Raw genomic sequence first — 20,206 nt, forward strand, 5'->3', positions numbered from 1 at the left:
GCTGTATAACGGTGCTGGCGGGAGGCGGCGCGCGAGGAACAGCCGACCACGTGCGTGTGTTCGGCGCATGCGCAAAAGCTTTGCTGCGGGGAGGGGGGAGGGGGGGGGGGGGTTGGGGGAGAAATTAGTAACTCCGTTGGGCTCTGAGTGACGCCCACTTCTTGGTAACTAGATTTGCAACTCAAACTAGAATTTACTTCTGACAAATTGCGTGGAGTTACAGGTTCATCAGTCTGTGGACAGGGAAACTGTTACGAGGACAGTGATGTCATGAGACCGAAGCACTATTTTTAGGTGTACGATGGCCGAAAGGAAACGACCATTTCCTTGCATAATGCATCATTCCGACATTCGTCTGTAGCGAAACCATAGTAGACCAGATGAAGACGGTCGGACGTATCTTTCTAGCCAGTTATTCCCCAATGCGAACCCAATAGCCCACTCATCGAAGACCAAAAAATTGTTGAATACTGAAAAAAATTGACGTAGTCCCCAATTTTTGTACGCTGGGAGGAGAGAGTGTCCTGAACAACACACTAAAAATCCTGACAAGTAGAATATGAGCGTGCCGCTAGCGTCTTGTGTGTGAATTGCTTTATGGATGTATTATTCGGGAACTCTTCTACACCGCTAGAGGAGAAATTGATCCTTAGTCATCCTGTACGGCGACTGTAGTGGTTTTTTTTTCTGGAAATGTAACGAGTGCTGCTGGCTTTTGAGTTTACCGACAGCACCTCCTCAAAATTTTTGTCGAAAATAACTTTACTGAGCTCGTATTCATATAGTGGAGTTCTAAGTGTGCACCTATTTTCAGTTGTTAACTGAGCTATTACGTAAAAAAGCTCGAGAGCTGGAGCTGTCAGCTGTCTGCCACACTGAAGAGCTTTTCCGAAATGTAACATGCTGACAACATACAGGGTGTTTCAAAAATGAGCGGTATATTTGAAACGGCAATAAAAACTAAACGAGCAGCGATATAAATACACCGTTTGTTGCAATATGCTTGGGACAACAGTACATTTTCAGGCAGACAAACTTTCGAAATTACAGTAGTTACAATTTTCAACAACAGATGGCGCTGCGGTCTGGGAAACTCTATAGTACGATATTTTCCACATATCCACCATGCGTAGCAATAATATGGCGTAGTCTCTGAATGAAATTACCCGAAACCTTTGACAACGTGTCTGGCGGAATGGCTTCACATGCAGATGAGATGTACTGCTTCAGCTGTTCAATTGTTTCTGGATTCTGGCGGTACACCTGGTCTTTCAAGTGTCCCCACAGAAAGAAGTCACAGGGGTTCATGTCTGGCGAATAGGGAGGCCAATCCACGCCGCCTCCTGTATGTTTCGGATAGCCCAAAGCAATCACACGATCATCGAAATACTCATTAAGGAAATTAAAGACGTCGGCCGTGCGATGTGGCCGGGCACCATCTTGCATAAACCACGAGGTGTTCGCAGTGTCGTCTAAGGCAGTTTGTACCGCCACATATTCACGAAGAATGTCCAGATAGCGTGATGCAGTAATCGTTTCTGATCTGAAAAATGGGCCAATGATTCCTTTGGAAGAAACGGCGGCCCAGACCAGTACTTTTTGAGAATGCAGGGACGATGGGACTGCAACATGGGGCTTTTCGGTTCCCCATATGCGCTAGTTCTGTTTATTGACGAAGCCGTCCAGGTAAAAATAAGCTTCGTCAGTAAACCAAATGCTGCCCACATGCATATCGCCGTCATCAATCCTGTGCACTATATCGTTAGCGAATGTCTCTCGTGCAGCAATGGTAGCGGCGCTGAGGGGTTGCCGCGTTTGAATTTTGTATGGATAGAGGTGTAAACCCTGGCGCATGAGACGATACGTGGACGTTGGCGTCATTTGGACCGCAGCTGCAACACGGCGAACGGAAACCCGAGGCCGCTGTTGGATCACCTGCTGCACTAGCTGCGCGTTGCCCTCTGTGGTTGCCGTAAGCGGTCGCCCTACCTTTTCAGCACGTTCATCCATCACGTTCCCAGTCCGTTGAAATTTTTCAAACAGATTCTTTATTGTATCGCTTTTCGGTCCTTTGGTTACATTAAACCTCCGTTGAAAACTTCGTCTTGTTGCAACAACACTGTTCTAGGCGGTGGAATTCCAACACCAGAAAAATCCTCTGTTCTAAGGAATAAACCATGTTGTCTACAGCACACTTGCACGTTGTGAACAGCACACGCTTTCAGCAGAAAGACGACGTACAGAATGGCGCACCCACAGACTGCGTTGTCTTCTATATCTTTCACATCACTTGCAGCGCCATCTGTTGTTGAAAATTGTAACTACTGTAATTTCGAAAGTTTGTCCGCCTGAAAATGTACTGTTGTCCCAAGCATATTGCAACAAACGGTGTATTTCTATCGCTGCTCGTTTAGTTTTTATTGCCGTTTCAAATATACCGGTCATTTTTGAAACACCCTGTATATTCGATAATGTCGATTTCATTGTCTCCAGCCGTGCGGTTTTAGGCGCTTCAGTCTGGAACCGCGTGACCGCTACGGTCGCAGGTTCTAATCCTGCCTCGAGCATGGATGTGTGTGCTGTCCTTAGTTTAGTTAGGTTTAATTAGTTCTAAGTTCTAGGCGACTGATGACCTCAGAAGTTAAGTCGCATAGTGCTCAGAGCCATTTGAACCATTGTCTCCATTATCACTGTCTGCAATACTTTTCACGGCATGAGCGGTATCAAATGCATCAGCCAGGCCTCAGCTCTTCCAACTTCTGAAGAGGCCCACAGGCTCAAATTGTCTCCCCCTGAAACAGTAGTAGACGGCACAGGTGTTATGGAGCTTCAGGTATTTCAACACATGTCAAGTAATGCATTACAGCAGATAGCTGTTCTACATTTAAACGTGATCCTAATCCTATCTCATCAGAAATATTGATACCCAACTTGCAGTATGGACTGTGGATGTGTGATAAATGTCTTCACTCAGTGCAGCCCACTCTACAAGTGCTAGCAATACCTGAATAGAAGAGATTTATGCAGCCTACCAGTAACACAAGTAATGGTGAGAGAAGAACAGTAAACTTCTGGTCATTTATTAATTTAGCACACTGGACTCGCATTCGGGAGGACGACGATTCAATACCGCGTTCGGCCATCCTGATTTAGGTTCTCCGTGATTTCCCTAAATCACTCCAGGCAAATGCCGGAATTGTTCCTTTGAAGGGCACGGCCGACCCGTCCCTGTCCTTCCCTAACCCGACGAGACTGATGACCTCGCTGTTTGGTCTCTTCCCCCAAACAATCCAATCCATTCATTAATTCACCGCCAAGTGACTGCAAAACGGTAGTAGTAAGACCTTTCTTTACGTTGTAGTCAAGCGAAGGGAGACTATACAGGAGACATGTAGCATTAAAACTACCATCTTAAGTTTTCTTTACTTTTTATTAATCCAGTTTCGAAATTTTTTGACCTCACGGGAGTACACACAGTGTAGCACATCCGTGTGCCCCTAATCCCCAAAATATTTCTGTCTAGAGTATAAAACTATTAACGGTTAATTTTCCAACGACAGATAGAGCAGTGCGTTTGTGGGTCACGTGGGAGTGCGGACTGCGTAAAATGTGTTACATGTTAAGAGATGCCAGGTAGAACGATTCTTAAGGGAATGGTTCAAAATGGTTCAAATGGCTCTGAGCACTATGCGACTTAACTTCTGAGGTCATCAGTCGCCTAGAACTTAGAACTAATTAAACCTAACGACATCACACACATCCATGCCCGAGGCAGGATTCGAACCTACGACCGTAGCGGTCACGCGGTTCCAGACTGAAGCGCCTAGAACCGCACGGCCACACCGGCCGGCCTTAAGGGAATAGAATTCATCTGCGAATCAAGTGGCTTACAAAACTTTCGACCGATTCTTATCTGTTCCTCATCAGTCTGCGACCCTTGCAGGTTGCATTATTAGAAGCCATAGACAAGATCCAACGAAGAGAGGCGTGATTCGTCACGGGATCGTTTCGTGCGTATGAGAACGTTACTGAGATGATCACTAAACTCCAGTAGCAGATTCTACAAAACAGGTGTTGTGCACCATAGTGAGGTTTACTGTTGAAATTCCGGGAGAGTATGTTCCGGGAAGAGTCGACGACGTATTAGTGTCTCCCACACACGTCTCGCGAAACGACCCCGACGACAGTATTGGAGAAATTAGAGCTAATACGAAGGTTTACGGACAGTCATTCTTCCCACGCAACATTCGTGAATGGAACAGAAGTACCCTCCACCACACACCATCATGTACCTTGCGGAATATAGATGTAGATGTAAATTTACATGTGCTTCTGATACGTGAATAACCTGTCCCTGCCTTCACATCGTGTTTGTAGTGTCTCCACACTGTACTATGTACAATGGTGTGCAAAACTTAAGGATGAAAGTACTTTAAATTTCCTTTACTTTACGTCTATGGTCACAATTTCTTTTCTTTTTTTTTTTTTTTTTTTGTCATCAGGCTACCGGTTTCGGTCTATAATGACCATTTTCAGATCTGTTTTATTAAAGATGGCCATTATAGACCGAAACCGGTACTCTGATGACAAAAAAATGTGACCATAGACGTAAAGTAAAGGAAATTTGTTCTATATTTGGGTCACTGTTTTATTAGCGACCATGTCGCAGCTTGGGAAAGTAACTTTCCCATGATACGGCACTGTTTAGTAACATATCCCTATGAAACTTGGATCGTGCATAGAAAGAACTGTTACAGTACAGTACAGTACAGTACAGTACAGAATGAAACTGAAAGCAATACGCCCCAAGACCAACAGAAGTGACACATTTCTTCAAAGACAGCAGTGGCATTGAGGTAACCGCCAATCATGGTGGTCCTCTGTACATTAAAATAGAATGGTCATGGTTCTTAATAGTGTGTGATGTGCGCGGACGATAATGCATCTCTTCAACATTCTTCAATACTGGTCACAAGTTTGGTAAGGGGATAGGGCGTTCCACCGATCCACCAGCGCTGCCGGCAAGTGCTGATCGGTCGTTGGTGCATGTGGACGTACTTCAATACATCCCACACGTGCTAGATGGGATCATGTTCAATAATGTTGACGGATGAATTACGTGTTCCCACCTCTCGCCATATGAGGGCACGTTCAGCATTGTCGAATAGGATCGTTTTGGGGGACTGCGTGTTACGTTGCAGGGGAGGCATAATGTCGCATAGGCGTACTGGCCTCCATATGTTTGAACACGGTACATTCACCAGCCAACGTTGTTGTGATTCTGCTCTCCTTACGCGTGTGCATCTTTTCAGTGGTGCATTCGGCTCTGACTTCTCTTTTATCGTTGACAACGCGCGTCCACATTGAACAGCACAGGTGGCGGACCTCCTTGAAGGAGAGTACGTTCGGGGAATGGACTGGCCTGTACGCTGCCATCCCCCCCCCCCCCCTCGATTAAAATCCCATTAAACACGCGTATGAAGCGTTGGGTATACGTATCGCAGCACTTCCACATGCACCAACGACCAACCATAATTTGTAAAACACTCTAGTGGAGGAATGGAACGCCCTCTCACAAGAACTCATCAACCTTGTGACCAGCATAGGTACACGTTTCAGGGTACGCACTGATGTCCACGGTGGTCGTACACCCTGTCAGGAACTGTTGTGTTGGCAGAAGAGCCAACACCGTATTACTAGTGGGGGCCGAAATGCACGTGTTTCAGCTCACGCAGGCTGGTGTGAGGAGGGAAGGACTCTACTGACGTGAGGTCTGGAACATGACAAGGAATTAGAATTCAGAAAGCGGACGTAATTAGTTTGATACTTAACTTTAATCCTTTAATGAGGAACGTCGCTCTTGACGCTACATGATTCACAATCTTATCTGTTCAGAAGACATATAATAACTGAATATCGCGCCTTGCTAGGTCGTAGCAAATGACGTAGCTGAAGGCTATGCTAAACTGTCGTCTCTGGTAATGAGAGCGTATGTAGACAGTGAACCATCGCTAGCAAAGTCGGCTGTAGAACTGGGGCGAGTGCTAGGGAGTCTCTGCCGTGTGGCGGTGCTCGGTCTGCAATCACTGATAGTGGCGACACGCGAGTCCGACTTATACTAACGGACTGCGGCCGATTTAAAGGCTACCACCTAGCAAGTGTGGTGTCCGACTGTGACACCACAGGAACCATGTCCCGCCTTTTGTAATGTCCAGGGGACCACCATTAATGCGATGACTTAGGCGTAATTATTGTCTTTGAATAAAAGTGTCATTTCTATTTGTCTCGTTGCGTATTTTTTTCAGTTTCCTTGTGTGGTATACTGTAGCAGTTCTTTCTGTGTACGGTCCCTCATCGAGCTATGTTGCTTATCATTGACACATCACGTGACCGAGCGAGATGGCGCAGCGGTTAGTAAACTGGATTCGCATTCGGGTGGACGGCGGTTCAAACCCGCGTCCGGCCATCCTGATTTAGGTTTTCCGCGATTTCCCTAAGTTGCTGCCGGCCGTGGTGGCCGAGCGGTTCTAGGTGCTTCTGTCTGGCACCGCGTGACCGCTACGGTCGCAGGTTCGAATCCTGCCTCGGGCATGGATGTGTGTGATGTCCTTAGGTTAGTTAGGTTTACGTAGTTCTAAGTTCTAGGGGACTGTTGACCTCAGGTGTTAAGTACCATAGTGCTCAGAGCCATTTGAACCAATGGAACCTAAGTTGCTTCAAGTAGATGCCGGGATGGTTCCATTGATTTGGCACGGCTGATTTCCTTCCCCATCCTCTCTAATCTGATGTGACCGATGACTCGCTGTTTGGTCCCTTCCTCCAAACCAACCAACACATCATGCGAAACTTAAGTTCGTCATTAAGTTTTTCTCACGAGTATATTTCCTTGATGTCTGGTGGACTTTTAAACGCAGTGTCACGAGTTGTGCTGTAGAGGTTTGGGAGGCCGGACGGCCTCTGGTGGGAGGGCGTGGTCCCGTGGCGGTGGGTGTGGGCGACCTGTCGCACGCGGCGTGTGCCCGCGCTGTCACGTCGGGGACGGGAAGAGAAGGAGGCAGGAGCTGGCGCTGCCAGCCGTTGACCTCACACGTGGTCCCGTGGCCGTACTGTCGCAACGCGACCCGCCACAGCAATCAGCTACGCGCCACTTGTTTACATCCGCTGTTCACACTCAGCTTTTCGTCAGATGGAACAGCGCCCAACTCTTTCTTCTATTCTGACGGAAATAGGTGTTATACCATGAAGCATCGGTCCAATATTTATCAAGCATTGCGGAGATGTTCATCACGTAACCGGTATTAAATAAATATACTTTCTTTCTAGTCGGAAGTGATGGACAGTATCAACATCAGTATGAGGCATGGCCTCCACAGTCACGAAATATACTCTTGTATTTGTGGCGTGGGAGCAGCCAGCCTCAAAAGATCGTGTTGAGGAATTTCTTGCCATGTCTGAAACGTATGATGCGTCGTTTATAAGGACTGCTGGCTTTACGCTGGTCGGAAGCAAACGTCTTCCCATGGGATTCCAGATACGACCTCTGGCTAATAAATAAGGGGCCTGGGCAAGCCATTTAATGTTCCTTTTATTCCCGAAGCCGTTTGTGGTGTAAACTGCAGCATGGGGTCTTGCATTATCCTGATGGAATATATCACTTAGTATCCTCAGAGAGAAGAAATAAAAGCTTGAAGTTTGTCGATGACATTGTAACTGAGACAGCAAAAGACTTGGCAGAGCAGTTGAACTAAACAGACAGTGTCTTGAAAGGAGGATATAAGATAAACATCAACAAAAGCAAAACAAGGATAATGGAATGTAGCTGAATTAAATCAGGTGATACTAAGAGTATTAGATTAGGAAACAAGACACTTAAAGTAGTAGATGAGGTTTGCCATTCGGCCAGCAAAATAACTATCAACGGCCGAGGTAGGGAGGATGTAAAATGCAGATTGACAATGGCATGGAAAGCGTTTCTGATGAAGAGAAATTTGCTAACATCGACTATAGACTTAAGCATTATGAAGTCTTTTCTAAAGATATTTGGCTGGACATGGACGATAGACAGTTTATACAAGAACAGAACACAAGCTTTTGAAATGTGTTGCTACAGTAGAATGCTGAATATTAGGTAGGTGGATAACGTAATTAATGAGGAGACACCGAAAGCAAATGCGGAGACAAGAAATTTGTGTCACAACTTGATTAAAAGAAGGTATCGCTTGATAGGACACTTTCTGAGACATCAGGGGATCACTAGTTTAGTATTGGAGGGAAGTGTGCAGGTTAAAAATTGTAGAGGGAGACCAAGAGATGAATGCAGTAAGCACACTCAGAAGGATGTAGGTTGCACTAGTTATTCGGAAATGAAGAGGCTTGTGCAGGATAGAGTAGCATGGAGAGCTGCATCAAACCAGTCCACAACAGCAACATCCTGAGCGTGCCGGCAGAGTTTATTATTGTCACATGTTGGTAAGCATCAGCCTCCAATCAACAATTACCAGACCAGTCCATTTGTCATAGACTCATATCATGATGTCAGTAGTTGGAGATGTGTGGCTCTTGAGAATCGCTGCTTCCTGCGACCTTTCACCAGGTCGTCTACGGACACATTGGCGTCGATCAGGCCACCACAGAGAGAACGGAGACTAATCGCTAACACCACAGACGGCCTCTCATAGTCTCCGCTGGCTCTACACTTTGCAGGTCTCCGTTGTCAGTTATATGACTTCAGTGGAAAACGACAGATGACAACTCGAGGCGTCAACCTAATTTCCAATAATCTGTTCCCGTGGGTTAGAAGCGACTGACTGTAACGTTTGCCCTGCTTGCAGATGTTCTCATTCGAATATTCGTCAGAGTCAGCCGAATAGTCCTATGATCTACTCGTGGCACAGTCCTTCTGCCTGCTGCTCTTGTCGCACTGTTTTTCTGAGTCCGTCTCGTCGTCACACGTCCTTCAATCGTTGCACTAAAGCCAACTCTACGTACGGCGTGTAAATATGACGCTACTATGTTCCCCATGCCAATGGTTCGACCTTCTTCAAAGTCCGAAGCATCGTGATAAGCTACACGTGCTCACCTTGAGCGTGCTGTGTTGCGATATCCGTCTGAGAACTTCTAACAACGGTAGTCACACCCATTATATTCTCACACCACTCTCCATCCGCAGGAGTTTAATAACGGATGATCAAGGCGTTCGTACTGCAACACTTTTCATTTTCGTCTCTGCAATCCGGAAATATGGCAGGACACAACACTTAAAGTCTTTGTCAGTGATAAAATTTTATATTATAACAGTAGACAGTTGCTAACGTTGCTGAACGAGGGAATTATACTATTCAACAGTTCTAAGCATCGAAAAACCTCTTATACGACCCGTCTTTCCGTCCAAGTTTCCCGGGATCTGCATTTCGTTAGTGAAGCTCTTCGCTTCATGTTGTCGAACGCCAGGCACAACGCGTCCCCTGACACACCTCGTAAATCAGACAATTAAGTTCTTACCTGTTCTAAACTACTTACAACCGTTTCGGAAAACTGACAACTTCTTGTAGCTAACAATCAGCATCCCATATTTCCGTATATTAAGCACTCTTAACCGACTCTGTAGCTGAGTGGTTGGCATCGTTGCCTTCGATGCAGAAGGACCTGGCTTCGATTTTCAGTCCCTGAGGTTTTTTTCTGAGGTAGGGAGGTTTGGGACGGGGTCCACTCAGCCCTTGTGAGGCCAAATGAGGAGCTGCTTGAATAAAGAAACAGTGGCAGCATCAGGATTGACCCACTGGCAATAACGGCTGGAGGGATTTGTGACATGATGATCACATGTCCCGTGATCGCACATCGCTCCTCGTACTGCCTTGTAGTCAGCAGTTGACTAGTCGGAACAGCCCTTAAATAAGACGTAATCCATGAGTGGTGTTCACATTTACGTATGAAGCAATCCTAGACTGCATTCGCATATCCCTCCTCCTCTCCATCCTCATAGACGTAGATCCCACCTAAAGGAAATTTCAGTACGTTTCCTCTCCCAGATACCGAAATCTAGGAGGGAATTTGTCGTTCGTATTGGAAATAGTACCTCCCGGATACATCTCTAACAACTCCACCTGGTATACCCATTCTCACCGTTTTCTTCTCACTTTTATAAGATCGCTGGTTTTCGCAGCTGGAGTCAATTTTAATAATATTCTTCTGGTCGGATGACTGAGTCATGAGTTGGCTAATAGTACAGGCAATCTTCAGATTGACGAAGACTGCCTGCACTAGCTGCCGGAATGTTGGCGATTTCATCACATATGAATCGATCACACACCCTCAAGAATGTTATTAGCACCTTTGCAACTTTCTTAAAAACAGCGCCAGAAAAAAAACAGTTGAATCCATACCCTACACCCGACCCCAAGTCATAAATGACGACCATATCCCCTGTTCTATTCTCCTCCTCCAGATCAGATACCACAGCAGGAGTGGCCCACACAACGATTCGTCACAATCTTCAGTAGTTAGAATGCTCACCGTAGCCAATCCTCCTTTACCAACGTCGTCGAAGTCATCATTTACATCATCATAAAAACTCTCATTGCTATTACAACATAGCCACTGTGTAAACTGAACGATTTCTTGTTGACCGCATTTCCTAAATTTAGCATTATAAATACGAAAACAAGTTCTCAACTATTTATAGATGGTAACGAACGCTGGAGAAGAGCAAATGATTTCTGACAACCCTTTACGTTATGTATTTGTAGTAAATTTTAGCCACACGTTTTCGATTCTTCCTTCTCTCCGTAGTAAACCTCCTTCTAATTTTTTTAAAGAATACATTCAAAAACAGCAACGGCTATTGACAGTCCACCTCATGTATGGATTTAACCAACAATGAAGAAAAGTGCTTTACAGTGATCTCTAGCGATAGCCTTTTGGACACAGCAACACCTACAGGAGCATATTACTGTGTTGTTTAAACTCTGTAGCTCTGCGACTGTGTACGGTAAAGGTGATGTCCTGGGAGCTCTTCAGAACGTGTTACTCGAGTAGACATGTCTGATCTGTGAAACCAAATACGCAGATCGCATTGCAACGTACCGGTACTCACGTCACATTGCGGTACCGTGTGCTCTTCACACATTTCCACCAGCAGGTGTCGCCACGTCATTAAGCAGAGACAGCTGACACTCAACAGGCAGCTGAGTAATCTCATCTGTCTTTCTTGCGCTTCTCACTGTCGCCCTTTTGGACACTTAGGCTCCTGTAACTGACACCATCTTTTGCCTGCAGAGTGGTCGGGCTTTGAAGCTAAATGAAAGCACCGTCTTCGAAAAAGGATGTACGGTGGTGTTTACTGATAAGACAGAAACAGAACAGTTTGTGAAGAATTATTACAAAGCGAATAGTGCATTCGGTCCAAGAGCAGCTGATAACACGAATATTTTATTTACGTCTACTTCTACACTCCGCATGATGTACGATCCGTTTTTTCTCAGATTTTAGCGTTGTTCGTAAATCGCAGAAAGTGGTACGTTTTTTGACACGGTCTGGACCAGGAGCTTTCTGAATTTTATACTTAAGGCTCTCCTCTTCGCACAATGTCTTTCTTGTAATGTCTCCCGTTGCATTTTTGTGAGCACTTTTCTTTGAAACTTTTCTACCTCTTCAATCAATCCAATTGGGTAAGGGTGCGAAATCGTCTAACAATGGTTAACAAGTGATGAAACGAGCGTTTTGTCAGCGACAGCTTTCATGCGTAAATTTAGTTCTTTAGGATTCTTACAATAAATTTAAGCTTGTAATTAATTTTGCTTTACATTCCTACATGCAAGGTAACATAGGAGCTGTGACCGTCCACGGAAATCGCTGAGAACTCGGTTTCATTTTTCCAGAACTAATCTCTGCTGTTCAAAAGTGCCAGTCAGTACCTGGACAACGCCAGTCTTATATGGCTCATCATACGGCTTAACGTTGACAGTATTAAAAAGCTGCAAGCGAGTTGGTCATCCAGATTACAGAAAACGGAATGCAATGCATAAAAGCTACTCTGTGCCTTCTGTTCTGAATGAAACCGTTCTTGAGCGTTTATTTTACTGTTAAACTCCAGGTATTCTGCTGTCAGAATTATGTGACTAATGAGGCAGTAGACGCTATACCAAACTACAAGCACTTTTCCTTTAATAAGCAGGTCAGCAAACATTCGATAATAAGCAGAAAGGAAAAACTATTAAAGTTTAGGTAGATGAATAATATGTTGTTAACTATCATATTTCAGTTTGTTTCAGCCGTGTACGAATAATTACGTGTCTACAGTGGTGTCTGTTTCCTTTTCAGGGACTGCACACTCAATAAGCGGGAAAACAAGTGGACGGCCGCCAGACCACGTGGAAACGCTGTTCAAGTCTCGAAAGTGGTGCGGGGGAAGACAGATTGTAAAATCCAGTGCCCAAGGTGAGTACCGAATGTACGCAACACTGGGTGTCTAGAGGGACAAGACGATTTTTTCTGAGTCATTTTAACGATGTGTAACTCAAGACACTTATTGTCACACGAATCTTCCGTCACGTAAATGGTAAGGGTTTCGAACTAGACTCTCAAGAGTGGAAAGATGTTTATAAGTCTGTCTACGTACTTTTATTTCTTTCTTTTACAGGCTAGACGTTTCGTGACAAATGATAAATGGTTACAACGCTTTTAAATGAGCCAGTTTTCTAGTATCTCACTTTAGGAAACATTCTGTCGAAGCGGAGCGCTAGTACAGCCATGTGGAAGTCTATGTATAAAAAAACTGTAGTCTAAAATATCAATGAAATATGATGAACTGCTTTACGTTAATTACAGTTACGTGATATAAATCTCCAACGGGCACGCAGATTAAGAAAACAGGAACTGAAGGAACACGTTTCCCGCTTGATAATTAGCCTTCTAAACCTGTTACGCTAATTATACTCCCTGGGTTTCACCGTTTAACGTCCTGATGATTCATTAGGCTCAGCTATTAATGTATATTTGTTTATATCTGTTGTTTTTATACCAAAGAAGACACTTTTAATTAAGATCTTTGCGAACACTGCTTCATTAAAGAATTATATCATGCTAGAGCATGATGTATTAATTCACATCAATATACATCTGATGAGCGTGTGACACAGCGTATTGCTCATACGGTTCTGCATTCTATTAAGTAAACAATAAAGCGTAACTTTATGCTCTATTTATCGCGAAATTACTTTTGAGAACTTAAAAATTAAAACTTATTTGGCAATTAAGCAATCACTGCTATTAAATTAACTTCCTAACTACACTACCTCTTACTCTGAACATCAACACAGTTAAACACGAAAACTCATGTAACTACACTCTAAGACAAAAAAAAAAAAAGGACGCACCACGAAAGAATTATTCGAATGGGACGGAAATCGGTAGATATGATGTACGAGGGTCACTCCAAAAGAAATGAACACTATTTTTGTAAAAATGAAGTTTTCATTCTGCTTGTGGGAAAGTTTTACAGTGTGTAGATACATCCTTCCCGCTTGTTTTCAAACTTAGTTCAACCTGTTCCCATGAGTGGCGCCGTCACAGCATGTCTTCAAGGTGGCTGCTACACTTGACGTTCGTCAGAAGCAACGTGCTGACACAGAATTCCTGTACTGTGAAAACGAGACAGTGTGAAACATCCACAAGAGGTTGAAAAAGGTGTATGGAGATGCTGCTTTCGATCGCATTTCAGTTAGTCGGTGGGCAAGCAGATTACGTGATGAAAGCGGACACGGCAACATTGAGGATTGTCCTCCCAGCGGCAGGTCTCCTACTGCACACACTCCAGACAATGTGCAGAGAGTTAACGAATTGGTGATTGCTGACAGACGCATTGTCACGCTGCGTGGGGGTAGGGGAAGGAAGTGCTTGCAGAATACTGGAAGTGTGGGCGTTAAAAAAGGTTTGTGCCAGGTGATTTCCCAGGATGTTGACAGTGGCTCACAAAGAAACAAGAAAAACGGTATGCAGCGAACTTTTGGAACAGTACGAGAATTGTGGAGATGAATTTGTTGGAAGAATTGTGACAGGTGATGAAACATGGCTCCATCGTTTTTCACCAGTGACGAAGAGGCAATCAATGGAGTGGCATCATGCAAATTCACCGAAGAAAAATAATTCAAAACCACACCTTCTGCTGGAAAAGTTATGGCTACGGTGTTTTTCGATTCCGAAGGTCTCTTGCTTGTGGACATCATGCCAAGTGGAACTACCATAAATTCTGCTGCATTTGTGACGACGCTGAAGAAACTTCAAGCTCGACTGAGTCGTGTTCGAGCACATCGGCAAAAGCAGGATGTTTTGCTGTTGCACGACAATGTACGGCCAAATGTCAGTCAAAAAACAATGGAAGCCATCACAAAACTCGGATGGACAACAGTGAAACACCCGCCTTACAGTCCTGACCTGGCTCCATGTGACTATCATCTGACTATCAACTGAAAGACTCTCTTCGTGGAACAAGGTTTGAAGATGATGACTCCCTTGTGCACGCTGCCAAACGGTGGCTCCAATAGGTTGGTCCACAATTTTATCGTGGGGGTATACAGGCGCTGATTCCAAGATGGCGTAAGGCAGGTGAGAGGGATGGAAATTATGTGAAGAAATGAAAATAGTGTTCCTAAAGGATGTATCTACACACTGTAAAACTTTCAAACATGTAGGATAAAAGACGGATTAAAAAAAATAGTGTGCATTTATTTTGGAGTGACCCTCGTACATGTACAGACAAACAAATGATTACGATTTCAGAAAAATTGGATGATTCATTCAAGAGACAGAGCACCACATATTGAGAAGTCAACAACGCGTAGGTCCACATTTGGCCCTCGCACAAGCAGTTATTCGGCTTGGCACTGTTTGATAGAGTTGTTGGATATCCTCCTGAGGGATATAGTACCAAATTCCCTCCAGTTGGCGCATTAGATCGTCAAAACTCCGAGCTGGTTAGAGAGCCCTGTCCAAAATGCTTCATTGCTCAACTGGGGAAAGATCCGGTGACGTTGTTGGCCAAGAAATGGTTTGGCAAGCACGAAGACAATCAGTAGAAACTCTCGCCGTGAGCAGGAAGGCATTATTTTGCTGAAAAGTAAGCCCAGGAAGGCTTGCCATGAAGGGAAATAAAATGTCTTAAGAAATGTCTGTCAACACTGTCTCCCTACATGAATGAAACTTGAGGCTTTTCACTTTTAAACACAAAACAGACACGCTTTAGCTTTTAATTCATTCTGCGAAGAAACTTGATAGCTGAGTGAAAAATGTACTTGCTGACGCCTGTTACCGGGAGAGATGGCACAGTGGTTTAACATTAGATTAGCATGAAGGGGAACGAAAGTCAAAACTCTCTCGACCATCCAGGTTTAGAATTTTCATGAAGTTTCTGAATCTGTTCAGGAGAGTGCTGATGGTTCATCTGAAAAGGGACGGCTGGTTTTCTTCTTTATTCTTGTCACACCTGAGCCGCATCCTGAATGACAGCAACATCGACAGGACACTAATCTGCGTTGTCTGCTCCCGTCAGACAGGTATCAGCTATTACGGATTAATCTCTTTATAGTGCGACTAGTAGTTAGATGCCGTGAGATGAATAAAAAATCGGTAAATGAACCAATTTTAAAATACGCAAGCAACAAATCTTATTAACCATATCCCTTATGGATATTTTATGAACCCATGGCTGTCTGTTAAACCTAAGTACAGAAAATTACAGCCAGCCACTTTTTTTAATATTCGCTTATGAAGTAAAAAAGTGACTCATTGCAGTTTCCGGTATTTATATTGTTAACAAATTTGTTGATGATTCGCTTACGTAACGACGGGTTTGTCGTGTATTCACATAGGATCTGTAAATAAGGTAATACGTTGTGGTTTCAGTGTTAATGTTTTAGTGTACATTAAGTCAAATACAACACGTATATTTTCAACTTGCTAAGCATCATATGCTTGTAAAAAAAAGAAAAGAAAAAGGAAGGTCAAGTGCTCGAACTTAATATAATATGGCAAAACAATACATACAATGTAAAAAACAGAATTGTCAGAGACATTAATGTGTAAACGTTGATAGACACACGGAAGGATAATGAAAGTCCTCTGCCCTTAAACATATAGACAGGATTCACATACTAGAGAGATTAAACGAACAAAATGCTTATTAACAAGTGAAGTTGATATGATAGAATTGTTTCGAATTTATTGAAGAGTGAATTGATTGTTCGTTGAGAATTAGTTCTTAATTTAGAAAGGGCTGGTGTCTTATTCTTATAGACTGTACATAAGAGTGTCTTCCCTGACGTATGTTGTTGTTGGTGCAATTAGTCTTTAGAGGCTTGTTACGTCCACAACGTTTGGCTCTTCAGAATGTCATTCCAGTCGCCGTAGAATCGTGTTTACTCTCAGAGAATATCTGTCGTTGCCAAAGCGTTACTCCTTAATGGTGGGAGAAATAAAAGTGATGTTACCGCAAACAGGCTCTGCAGGTGTTGACATCGTACAGCGAAATACAAACTGTGACAGAGATACAAGACACTCGCCACGGACTTAATTTCCACCATAGCACGCTGTCTGACGTCAGAGGGCGCAATGCATCGTGAGGTGAGATTACGGTGACGAATGGCGGCGAGCGTGCCGCCTGTTCATTAGTTGCAAACAGGTTCCAGGTCACTGCCCTGGCCGCCCTACCACACAAATCCAAGACCACGCATTCTTTTTCTTTTCGGGAAAGCCGTACCCTAAGTCCGTCGCATGTTGTTTTCTGACACCGTTGGATCCTGCGACACGAAAAACCAATCAGAATATCAGACGATTCTGTAATGCGGCTGCTGCATAAAACGACGTTTTCGTCAGTCACAAGGAACGAAGCGCTCTTATGATGGTATTTTGATGTCAGATGCTGACACTAGTCGAATGCGCTTTCGCACATCGTCGTTTCCGCGTTCACGTGTTGCGATACCGGTCCCCTCCCGCCGAAGCCACTAAATGCGCTGTGGTAGTGCAATATGGCCGAGAAGTTTTAGGTTAATTTCCCGGTGCCAGAAAACGTTTTCATCTCTTCTTGTTTGTTGACAAGGGAGTGATAGACATTGGCTCTCAATACTGATCATCATATTGTGCACCAATGTTCTGGATTACACGCTAAATGTATCAATAATGTTCTGCAGAGTGAGCTCATACGACACTCACGATGAAAGTCTATCCGTGTGTAGTACGTTTAAGTTCCGCAAACCCCTTATGTTTCATGTTCTACCAGGACAGGATTTATTATTCTCTCTTACTTTCAGTGCCAACTTCATCAACGCATAGACCAGCGCAGTAATACTCGTTGGTCCAGTCACAGAATGGTTCAAATGGCTCTAACAAGTAAGCACTATGGAGCTTAATATCTGAGGTCATCAGTCCCCTAGAGTTAGAACTACTCAAGCCTAACTAACCTAAGGACATCATACGCCACGCGGGATTAGCCGAGCGGCGAAGGTTCGAGCCCTCCCTCAGGCATGGGTGTGTGTGTTTGTCGTTAGGATAAGTTAGGTTAAGTAGTGTGTAAGCTTAGGGACTGATGACCTTAGTAGGTAAGTCCCATAAGATTTCATACACATTTGAACATTTTGACGTCGTACACATCCATGCCCGAGACAGGATTCGAACCTGCGACCGTAGCAGCAGCGCGGTTCCAGACTGAAGCACCTAGAACCGCTCGGCCACATCGGCCGGCGGTCCAGTCACACATATTGTAAATGTTACGCAATGGATTAAAGGAAGACCATAGCGACCACTTTCATTAGTATCTTGTCGAGAGAAAGATTGCAGCCGCAGACATTGAACACACGGGCTCAGCTTATCTTCTCCAGTCTGCAGAAGTCATACTGTTCTAACAGTAGTAGGTTCTTCGAAACGAAGGACAGGACACGCTATAAGTATTTAGTGGCGAAAATAATGTGGGTACTAACGAGAAAGATCGTTTGAAGGTGCGAAGGGGATCAATGTGATTGCCAGGTATCGTGTTCCACCGTGCGTTATAATTGTCTGTCCAAAGGAACAAATTGATTATTTTCTCGAGTGTCGATTGTTTTGGTCTACTCTACAGTTCTACCACAGGAAATGAATGTAGTCCACAGACCAGGAAATGGTCTGATTTTCGTGCGAATAATTTAGTAATCATTTTACAGATTGCTCTCTGAAGTTTAAGAACAAACCACCATGAGACAAATGGTTCTTGCTGTAGTTAATTTAAGAAATTGGATTTCTGTGGAACAGGAAATCAAGTTGTTGCCTCCTAGCCTGAGAAGGGAACGTGGAACAAATTTGCAGCACTCCGAAAAAAGGCTGTACTGCTGCTGTAACAAAAGACCTACTAACAGCCTGTAGAGTTGTCTGTAAATGATTATGCCCCGGAATTAAGCAGCTACAACAAAAAAGAAGAATCGTGCAACGAAAGTAGCGCTGGAGTAGAATTCATTTTTGCTCTAGAATTTACCCTAATACGACAGCAACGAATCTTGAAAATAATAACATGAAATTAAGATAATTTTCGCTAATGCAGCAAAGTAAACTATAACTTCGGAATGTGAGAGATCAATGACTCTTATCCTCTAGAAGGAAACGAACAGTGTGCAAGAAAAGAAAATGTCCTCCATACCACTTTTCGCTACGAAAATAGATTATTTGTTGGGACTAGGGGGGTTGATATGTCCGAGAGTGTTAGACTTGTATCTTACATGTGAGCTGCTTCGTCAACCGCGTTTAATAAACCAAAATGACATATCCCCACACTGAAAATTGTACTTTGACACTGATGGCTACCACAAGACTCCAGTAGCGATCGTCATGCAACGCTGTGGCCATCCGTACAACCAGATCTCGCAACATAAATTTCATAGGGTCACATAGAATATTCATTTCTCTTCGCTTCTGTGCGATATCAGATACATGGAAAATTTGGCAATGGCCAAAAATGTGAGGAAGCTCGAGTCCCATGTCAAAGAGTGTCTCGCGTCATCTCCAGCATGCATGCTGTACAATTAGAGAACCTGTGTATCATTGTATGTTGCTTAAGAGTGCAATGTATGTCTTCTTTGTATGGGCTTGGAACTTCTACAGGCAATTTCTTCGTAAACCAATAAAATTTCATGTACTCTTTCGCAGTGCTGTTAGAAACACATTTCAAAGACAGATAAGTGAAAAGATAAATGACTTCATTAAATTAATTTAATTAATTAAAAACCCAGAGAACCAGAAGCGGTACAAACAAACAAATCTCCAGTTGCCCGTTGTTCACAGTAGGCCTAAACAATAGTTAAGTGGTACTCTTCACTGCAAAATAGCATTTCAAACTTTCGCTTGCTTATTCTGCCTGACTTTTTAACTGTGGGATTATTTCAACGGCCAGATAGGTTGACCTACATCACTCAAGCATACGAGACACTCGACTGTAAATCAAGGTTAACCAGCATCACAATGAATTAACGCAGTCGTTTATTGCTGCCTTGACTGTAGGCAGTAACATATAACCAGTTATACTGCTCAAAGATCCTGCCCTGCGTCTTACCAACTACATACTGTACCGTGGGTGACTTCTTCCAAAACGTCTACATCCTTGGCCGGTCCTTCACGGAGTTAGCACGTCTGGAACGCTATGATCGTGACTTCGCTCTTGTGCAAGGTAAAGTCATTCTGTCCAATATACAGCTTATTTCTGTGGCGGTCGTTCAACCTTCGACAATTCAGGACGCTGATTTGCACGGAATTCGCGCGCCTAGACTGAGCTTAGGCGACACCGTCGGTATAATAAGGCCACCCAGCAGTGTTCGTGACGTCACACTAAGCGGCCCATAGCCGACGCAGCAGTCCACGGACACCTCCGTACAGACGCGCCTGATGCTAACGATCTTCTGTCCGTCATACAGAAAGGAGCGAAGTATAATTCGAACCAAAGACCAAATTATATATATCTTGTAAACAGCATAAAGGTTCATAACGAAATACCGATTACATATACGGGCAGGAATAAGTTTAATCGATTGAGGAACTTTGCCACTATTTTATAATTGTCAGAACACTATTTAGCTTTAAAACTTGCATACAGGTGGTGACAAATGCCAACTGACAGCAGGACTTAACATTTTCAAGCTATTACACTGAAAGTAAATTATCTTAAACACTGTCATACATGGCAAAACCCTCACAACAT

General features: G+C 43.9%; 1 protein-coding gene across 1 annotated transcript in view; it reads left to right on the forward strand.

Moving 5' to 3' along the window:
- The window catches only part of LOC124594324 (uncharacterized transmembrane protein DDB_G0289901-like), a 433,352-nt gene that overhangs the window by 214,419 nt on the left and 198,727 nt on the right, over window positions 1-20,206 (forward strand). Inside the window, exon 4 of the mRNA XM_047132687.1 lies at window positions 12,319-12,435. Within this exon, the coding sequence (XP_046988643.1) occupies window positions 12,319-12,435 (117 nt within the window). The remainder of the gene's footprint in view (window positions 1-12,318; window positions 12,436-20,206) is intronic.

Source organism: Schistocerca americana, chromosome 2 (genome assembly GCF_021461395.2).
Source record: "Schistocerca americana isolate TAMUIC-IGC-003095 chromosome 2, iqSchAmer2.1, whole genome shotgun sequence".
NCBI lineage: Eukaryota > Metazoa > Arthropoda > Insecta > Orthoptera > Acrididae > Schistocerca > Schistocerca americana.